This window comes from Pinus tabuliformis, chromosome 6 (assembly GCF_031772625.1).
Source record: "Pinus tabuliformis cultivar Carrire ecotype Pingquan chromosome 6, CPIR1, whole genome shotgun sequence".
NCBI lineage: Eukaryota > Viridiplantae > Streptophyta > Pinopsida > Pinales > Pinaceae > Pinus > Pinus tabuliformis.
The window spans coordinates 1684841290-1684850269 of record NC_142292.1 but is presented as its reverse complement, the minus strand read 5'-3'; the positions used below and the strand labels follow the sequence as shown (position 1 = coordinate 1684850269).

Genomic DNA, 8980 nt, shown 5'->3' with positions numbered 1-8980 from the left:
AGTACTCCTCGATCGTAATGGTCGGGCGGTTCTTTCGAGCATTGTTTTATACTTTTTCGGGCTCGGGAGACACAACTTTACGAAAAAGGCCCCCCTGGAGTTTTCTTTTCTGTTGTCTTTTCAGACTCTCTAAACAAGAAAAGACGTCGAGTTCTTCCTTTTTCAGACTCGTTAAAACTTAATGACATCAAATTCCGTCGAAATTACGCTCACAAGCATATGCTATCCCCGTCAAGCTTGTGAAAAATAACTGGGGTACTCGCCAGAAATGGTGGGGAAAGTGGAACAATAATTATTATTGTGTCGGCAGTATGTCGCTCTTGAACATGGCACTTGTCTGCTTTCGTGTCTAGATGGGGACATCTCATCTCGCTTTTCACTAGCCTCCATGGGTTTGGGTTATCCTATTTGACCTCCCATCTGCTCATTGCCTTGTCACCATGACCCTTGATCATTTAATGTCAAATACTGCAAATTCCATTGTCGTGCCGCCGATATGTTCAGGAGAAGTTGACCTCTGCAGAATTACAACCTCCCTCTGATACCTCACATAATTTTGATTCAACACAACAACCTTTCTCTGTCTCGTGTCACTGTTGTGGGAAACACTATGGCCCACCTTTGATCAAGGTCACTTCCTGTCGACTTCAGCTCATTATCCAGGAAGCTGATCTAGAGACTCCCTTACGGTGCCTTGGAGCTTGCATGCCTCAATGGCAGGTTCTTCGTGTTCGACGAGAGGTTTTCATCACTGGCCTCCGATCGAATGATTTTGCGGGTGTTCGACGCCAGCTCACTTATTCGCATGCCATAAATTGTACCTATAGTACCTTGAGGGCCATTGTCATTATTGGTGGTACCTCTCACATCTGTTAACAATTTTCATCATTGACTGGTAATCAGACGATGTTCATGCATGTTCGACTTCAACTCATGTATTCACATGCTTGGACTTGTACTCTGTTCGGGTTGAGATGGAGCGCAAGACCCTAGATTTTGTCTGTTGGAATCCAGGTTGTGATTTGTGTATTATTATGTTCATTACATGACTCATTCTCTATATTGATCCTCACTGGATGGTTGCGCCCATACCTTGGATCCCCAGTGGAGTCGCCAAATTGTTGTGGAGGTAAATGCTCTCTGCGGACAGAGACAATCCCTACTAGCCCAAACCGGGTCTAGCAACAATCACACAATGCTATCACGCAAGTTCCTAATTGCAAATAAAAATTGGATGGTGAGAACCTACTTGGATTCCAATGCTAGTGTTCATAGAAGATATGTCGTCCTCGTTCCTTTGCCTCGGCCGGTCACGATCCCCACGATCTCCTTGATTGGACACCTGCACATGCAAAGAACAACACGAATACAAGCATAAAATCTAGTAGATGCAATTATATATCAGTTAGAAAATATATAACTCAACATCAAACATAAGACAATGAGAGTGGAACCATAATGATAGTCATCTATTATTGATAAATAACAAAGAAGAATGCAACCATTGTTCTGACGTCAAATCCTCCTTTGGTTAGGTAGTCAGCTACACAAGTCTTGCAAAGCTTGTTGGGATGAGGAACAAGCCTCTCTCTCTTTGGGTGACAAGAATCTCCTTACTTAGATTTGGCCTTATGGGTGCAAAGAAGACTCTTGCAGCTTCAAACTCTCTATCACTATGCTGGAACTAGGACTACTGTAACTACTACTACCTCTAGAACTAGCTTGCTCAAGGCATAGAGGCAAGCTTTTATAGATAGAGAGGAAAGAGATAGGATCAACCACATTATTCATGGGATTGGCTTTATCACTTGGAAACTTCCATGAAAGGTGGCAAAGCACTTCCCTTCTATGGAGATTCAAAGCCAAACCATCCTAGCTCAACATAGATTCAGTTGGTGGATGGGTTAAGGAGAACCTTCGGGAGCTTGTTGTTGAAAACTTTACTCAATTCAGTTGGCGCGAGTGCGACTCTGAGACGGAGCACTAATGGCGCGCCCTTTTTAGAGGATTTCCCTCATTGGCGCGGGCAGTGAACTGTGGACCCGTGCTAATGCAAAAAGAGCTATTTTCATGGATATTTTGCAGGAGATGTCTTCAGGGCAAATGAAGCTCATACTTAGAGGAATATTATGCAAGTGGTTTCAGGTCATGTCACTTCTCACAGGTCCCGGAATAAGCCCTCCAATGTGCGGGTGAGGGGTAATAGGGACGTTGACAAACGGTGAGAAATTGCTGTGTAACAGATGCCCCCTAAAGCATGAGGCCCGAGAGAGAGAGGGGTGAAATTCTTTACAAGAACATGTGTGACTGAAAACATGGTCGCCGGAGAACCTGCGTAAAGAATTACAACTGATATATCAAGTACATGATATATGTGGTATGGGCGCAACCATCCATAGTAGAGTACATAATAATCTAGATCCAAGGTATGGGCGCAGCCATCCAGTGAGGATCGCTATAGAGACTCAGGCATGGTCGCAGCCATCCAGTGAATGAGTCATGTAATGAACATAATAATCCACAAATCGCAACTTGGATTCCAACAGACAAAATCCAGGGTCTTGCGCTCCATATCGACTCGAACAAAGTACAAGTCCAAGCATGTAAATACATGAGTTGAAGTCGAACATGCATGAACATCATCTAATTACCAGTCAATGATGAAAACTGTTAACAGACGCGAGAGGTACCACCAATAATGACAATGGCCCTCAAGGTACTATAGGTACAATCTACGGCGTTCGAATAAGTGAGTTGGCGTTGAACACCCACAGAATCATTCGATCGGAGGCCAATTATCAAAACCTCTCGTCGAACACGAAGAACCTGCCATTGAGGCATGCAGGCTCCAAGGCACTGGAAGGGAGTCTCTAGATCAGCTTCCTGGATAATGAGCTGAATTCGACAGGAAGTGACCTTGATCAAAGGTGGGCCATAGTGTTTCCCACATCAGTGACACGAGACAGAGAAAGGCTGTTGTGGTGAATCAAAATTATGTGAGGTATCAGAGGGAGGTTGTAATTTTGCAGAGGTCAAATTCTCCTGAACATATCGGTGGCACGACAGTGGACTTGGCAGTATTTGAAATTAAATGATCAAGGGTCATGGTGACAAGGCAATGAGCAGATGAGAGGTCAAATAGGATAACCCAAACCCACATAGGCTAGTGAAAAGCGAGATGAGGTGTCCCCACCTAGACACGAAAGCAGACAAGTGCCATGTTCAAGAGAGACATACTGCCGACACAGTAATAATTATGGTTCCACCTTCCCCACCATTTCAGGCGAGTACCCCAGTTATTTTTAACAAGCTTGACGGGGATAGCATATGCTTGTGAGCGTCATTTCGATGGAATCCGATGTCATTAAGTTTTAACGAGTTTGACAAAGGAAGAACTTGGCGTATTTTCTTGTTTAGAGAGTCTGAAAAGACAACAGAAAAGAAAACTCCAGGAGAGTCATCTTTTTGTCCTTTTCTCGACCCTTAAAACATGAAAAGGTCAAGTTGTGTCCTTGCATCTTAAAATTTATTTGGCCGCGATTAACATTACCCGGTTAGATCTTGTTTGCATTAGCTTGAGTAGGCTTCTTTTCGTTCTCGATGGCAACTTTTCCGGGGTTCACCAACGCAGGGATCCCCTCTAACGGGAACCCTGGTCATTTCGCTCCTTTTGGAAATGTTGGTGCTCCTTATATGGCAATGTTGTCCCTCCCAGGGTTAACTGCTGGGTTTCCGATTTGGTTGTTCTCAACCTCTTTGGTCCCTGCCGTCTCATCGTCTAGTCAATCCGTCCCTCCACCTGAATAACATCATGTTGATTCTAAGGTGGATCTCTCCCCTTCTACGCCCACTTCTACGTCCTCATATTCTACTTCACCTAGTGAAAGTCTAGATTCAAGTAACCAGGTGGCTAAGAAGAAGAAGAAGAAGAAGAAGAAGAAGACGAAGAAGAAGAAGGCTCCTAAGGGAGAGGTTACAAGTGTAGCTACCCCCTCGTGTACACCTGAAGTTGGGCCCCCTTTCGCTCTTCCGCGGAAGGTCAAGTTTCCTTGTCGATTATGCAAGGAGGACCATCTTCTTCGTGATTGTCCTGGCATTCCCAGGGTACTAGAAGTATGGTCTTGCGATCTGGCCCGCCCCTCATCATCCTCTGAGGCTCACGATGATGCTACCTTATCATTTGGGAATGGTAAGGGAAAAGGGAAGATTTGAATCCCCTGTAGACTTTGTGAAGGCAATCATTCCCTTCACCTTTGTCCACTCGTGGATAAAGCCTCCGTTTTCTTGGAAAGTCTTACATCTCCTTCACCCCAACTTCCCGTTGGTTATCAACGTCTCTCTGTAGCCACAACTCGTTGCCCTGCTGACAAAGAGATTGATTCAAACAATGTAAACTTTGAAACGGGAACTGATACCGTTACCCATTTTGTAGAGGTGGCAAAAAAATGACCCGATTTTCAAAAGTGGTGATGCAGATACACATGTTTTTTTCAGAACATGGTTTTTGGAACTTTAATTTTTTTCATGTGCATTAAGTTTTAGAATGGTAGTGAATGGTAGTGATTTTCATCCTGATTTTAAAAAGTGAGTATTCTGCATCACACCCTTTTTTTAAAAGACCTATTTTTTGACTTTAAATTTTCTAGTGTGTGAAATGTAAAAAATTATTTTCTAAATTTGATAGTTTTTGAAGTCGTCATTGTATTCATATTTTCTTGTTCTCTATCTTAATTTTTTTTTTTTTAGTGGGGTTTTTATTGTTTTGCATTTTTAAATTAGAAAGTCGATAGTTTGAATTTTAGATAATCTACATATTTAGACATCCTTAATTAATTTTTCAATCCACATGAAATAATTGTTTCTAAAAAACAACATTTTTTAACAATGGACATAAAAAATAACCATTTTTAACATAAATATAAGCAAAAAACTAAACGTTTTGATAATTTTTTGCTAGAATTAACATGTCAAAATCACAATTTTTATACAAAAATATTAACTAAAAATGGTCAAATAATAGTTTTTTTTATGAATTTCATGTCAAAAAGATAATAATAACTACTTTTTTGAAAAACAATTAATGATTAACTTAAATCTAACCTCATTTAGTAACCTAAACAATGTGATACAAAAAACTTTAATATTCATCAACCATGTGTAAGACCAACATTATTGTTTTGCCAAAACTAACCATAAAAAATAATTTATCTAATGAATTCGCATCGTGTGACTGCACATATATTGTCGTGGCTATTTAGCACAAAGTTTTGTACCCCACGATTATGATGTCACTCAATCCTAATGAGCCTTCCCTGGCTTATCAGATGATCTACTTGCTCGTACAATTAAAATCAAATTTTTTCATGAGCTACTAACTGGATTCCTTGGTCAATACATCACCGTGTATCAGCTGGGGGATGATAAGTTATCAAGGTGCTTGTTTTTGGGCTGATAAACCACTATTAGACTGCTTTCCACGACTAATAAACCACATGTAACTAAAATATTGTATGAAATGACCATGATTTCCAAGAGTGTTGGCATGTAACAATAAGTTTTTATAAAGACTTTGTTTTTTTATTTTATGAAATTGAACAATGGCTGAAAGATTGAAATTAAAAATTGAATATTTTCATAGTTGTAAATATTTATGATTATTAATAAAACATTATTGGTTTTACTTATTGGTATTTCTTGAACATAAAATCCTTTATTTTGAAAGGGAAGGATCTCATTTTGGTTGTTTTTGTTACAAAACTATGATAACTGGAGATAGATGTCATGATTAGAATATGATCTATGAAGCAAATTGCAGGAGATAAAAGTAATCTAATTGAAAAGACAAAGTTCTAGTGGGAGATAAAGAATGGCCAAACATGTAAAAATGACGAAAATATGAAGGGATGAGCACCGAGGATGGTGTTATAGTTAAGGGGGCAAGAATGTAATATCCCTAGGACCGCTAAAAGAGTTAAGAAATGTTGGCATCTTGACTTTGTTAAATATGAAAAAATATTTTATTGATTAAATACGTGGACGTGCTCCCAATTGGTTGATGTCAAGAAACAATTACGAACTTTGTAAAAACTGTTTCTTTTTTTGAATGGTTTTGGCAAATACCATTAGTTTATGGACACCAATATTTCTAAAGGGGGGATTGATTATGGGGAATTAACCCAAAATATATGTGCAAGGACATTTATTCTTAGGGAATTGATTATTTTGTGCCTACAAGTTTATGCATTTTAGCATGTGAGCTTGACTCTACCTTATACTGGAAGGAGAATTTATTTTTATTTTTTATTTCTATGGTAGTAAATTATATGAGCAAGTAAAAATTGTGCTCCATCATGCTAAGGATGGTCACTTTATGTGTTTCTTAACTTCGCTAGAATTCTTCCACCTTTCTTACCCAATTATTATATAGAAAAATACATATTTATGGAAATGGGATGAACCATGGAAAGACATGAGAGCTAGAGATACAAGTCATTAGAATTTATTTATCATTTATATAAGCAAAATAATTACATATGTAATAACAAATGCCTCTCCACAAGAACGAGAAATACTACAGATTGTTGGGTTAAACAATACTCCATCACGTTGTGGAGAATCATTCCATACCATGCATAAAATTGTTACTCCAAAAGAAAGCTCGAACTCCAAGTTGAATGAAAAGAAAAATAGAGTATGATGTTCACCGAGAAGAGAAAGAAAGCTTTCATGAAATTTTGTGTGCAAAGACAAAGGTAATCTAGTTTTATTATGTTGAAAAGATTTGATGATTCTGTGCGCAAAGATTAGTTACTTATTTGGAAAATTTTCCATGAATTCTTGTGTGCAACGACATAGGCTAACTATGTCTCTTTTTTTTTGAGAGCATTGCAGGGTTTTATGGGTAGGAAGATAAATTTATTGTGTTAATACTTTTGAAAAGGATTGTATAGTTATTGGGTGTTAACTTCTTGAATAGAAGTTGCATGGTTCTTGTGCATATAAAAAATCTAACCATGTTATTCTCCTGAAAAATTTGCATGGTTCTTGTGTGTAAAAAGATCTCTTAACAATGTTATTTTCTTGAAAAAGCTTGTATGATTCTTGTGCATAAAGAGATAAATTAACTATATTATTTTTTTTAAAAGATTGCACGATTCTTGTGCGTAAAAAGATAATTTAACTATGTTAAATTATTTGAAAATAGTACATGGTTAATTTCGTTAAAAATATTTCTTCATTAAAGGTTAGACATTATAAGTTGACTCTAAGATGTTGTAGTACATTCATACCTTGAGGAAAATCGATGTGGATACCTATAAATTAAAATTACTATCACTATAAAAAGATGCATCTATTTTCCATGTTATGATCTTAAAAGAGACCAAGGCCATTTCTATAATTGTTCATAACTTTCCAACACTTATGCATGTTTAAAAGTTGGGTAGTTAACACAATAACTATTTCATTACAAAAAATACCATTAAGTAATGTATTGAGTTAAAATTAAGGTGTAAATGTCGTCTTGGAAATTGGTGGTATGCATTAATGCCTCTTGGAATGTTTCGGTACATGCATTTTAAACCTTGGCGTGAAGAATTATTACCTAGTGGCCTTCCTGCAGGCCCTCCGCCCACCGCCGCGCCACCACGGGCGGCCGGGGGGCGGATGGTCGATTCCGGGAATCGACCATCCACCCCCCGGCCGCCCGTGGTGGCGCGGTGGTGGGCGGAGTGACCTTCCTGCAAGGATATTGTATGCAGAGGTAGGAAAGGATATTTTATGGTCAACAAGAAAAGTGGAAAGATATTGTATGCAGAGGCAGGAAAGGATTTTGTAGATCTTCTCTTCGGCTTTCTCACGTTGCGACCGCTTCTGTTATCAAATTTCTTTCAGCGTTGAATCGCAGGAAGAATATCGGCTGCCTCAAAAACCTTTACACTAGCGTAGAGAAGCTCCAGAGTGTGTTATTAAATACCGAGAAATCCCATTTACTGAACCCAACTGTTATGTTTTCCCATCCGAATAGCATCTTTAGAATCGAGTCAGCTCCCACTCTCTACTACGTTTGCAGTGCTGACTGTAAACGTTATTGGGATCTCCACGACACGAGTTCTCAGATTAGTGACATGTGTGCCTGCGGCGAACGCATGTGTTGGGAGGTGGAATTGGAGGATCGGTCCGTGGGAAATAACACTAATAGCGCAGGGACCACTGGAGGTGGAAGCAGCGGGGGTGGTTATGTGAAGGAGATGGTTACCTTCACTATCACCGATAACTTACAGATCTCTCCCTCTTCGGCCATCACCAGCCTTAACTTGCTCAATAAGCTCAATGTTAAGGGTTTATCGGATTTGATGGAGCGAAACGCGAGTGTCGCCCCCAATGAGGTGATGAGATACTATACTTTTCTATACTTAGTTTGTGTTCGTGATGTTGTTAAATAGTAGGAATTCATAATGTTGTTAATGACAAGGGGGTCAAAACTTTTTGTTTTTTAGGTACTGGAGTTGCTTTGGGCTTCTCTCGATTCCACAACGCCTTTGAACGACGTTTTCGGTGCTGCCGTCCGCGCAAGTTGTCATTTGGCGTTGCCGCATGGAGGATGTTCCAAGTAGCATGGACAAATAATGGACACGGAATGACTAATGCGCTACAAACATTTTGAATATGATTGCTAGTAGTAGGCAGTGTAATCCATAGTTAGCATATGGAATAAGGTGCACTATGTTAGAGTAGCTACCGTTTTTGATGGAGGTTTAATAGCTGCTAGTATTATTATTTTCAGTTTAGTTGAAATTTCGAGTTTTTTAATCACTACAGCTCTACCTGGTTATATGAGATCAGACTCTTCTGTCTTTTTTCTAAGAGTTATCTAACATGTTAAAATGTTACCTTTAAAGGACTATGGAAATTCACATTATGCATAACTATTCGGGCTCCTTGGTTCAAACTACTAAACAAATGTTTGCAGGATGGTAAT

At 39.2% G+C, this 8980-nt stretch overlaps 1 protein-coding gene across 1 annotated transcript; it reads left to right on the top strand.

Annotated features, from left to right (window-relative positions):
* The first annotated feature begins 7545 nt into the window (after window positions 1–7545).
* On the top strand, window positions 7546–8615 carry LOC149265443 (uncharacterized). Its single transcript, XM_089403889.1, has 3 exons — window positions 7546–7565; window positions 7817–8387; window positions 8499–8615. Exons 1-3 carry the CDS (start codon window positions 7546–7548, stop codon window positions 8613–8615), a joined length of 708 nt encoding a protein of 235 aa, XP_089260015.1.
* Window positions 8616–8980: the final 365 nt, after the last annotated feature.

Excerpts from the sequence above, each read along its gene's own strand:
- LOC149265443 (XM_089403889.1), top strand. The coding sequence starts at position 7,546 with ATGCCTCTTGGAATGTTTCG. Across the intron at positions 7,566-7,816 it reads ATGCCTCTTGGAATGTTTCG|AGGCAGGAAAGGATTTTGTA; the intron begins GTACATGCATTT and ends TATTGTATGCAG. Across the intron at positions 8,388-8,498 it reads CGAGTGTCGCCCCCAATGAG|GTACTGGAGTTGCTTTGGGC; the intron begins GTGATGAGATAC and ends TTTGTTTTTTAG.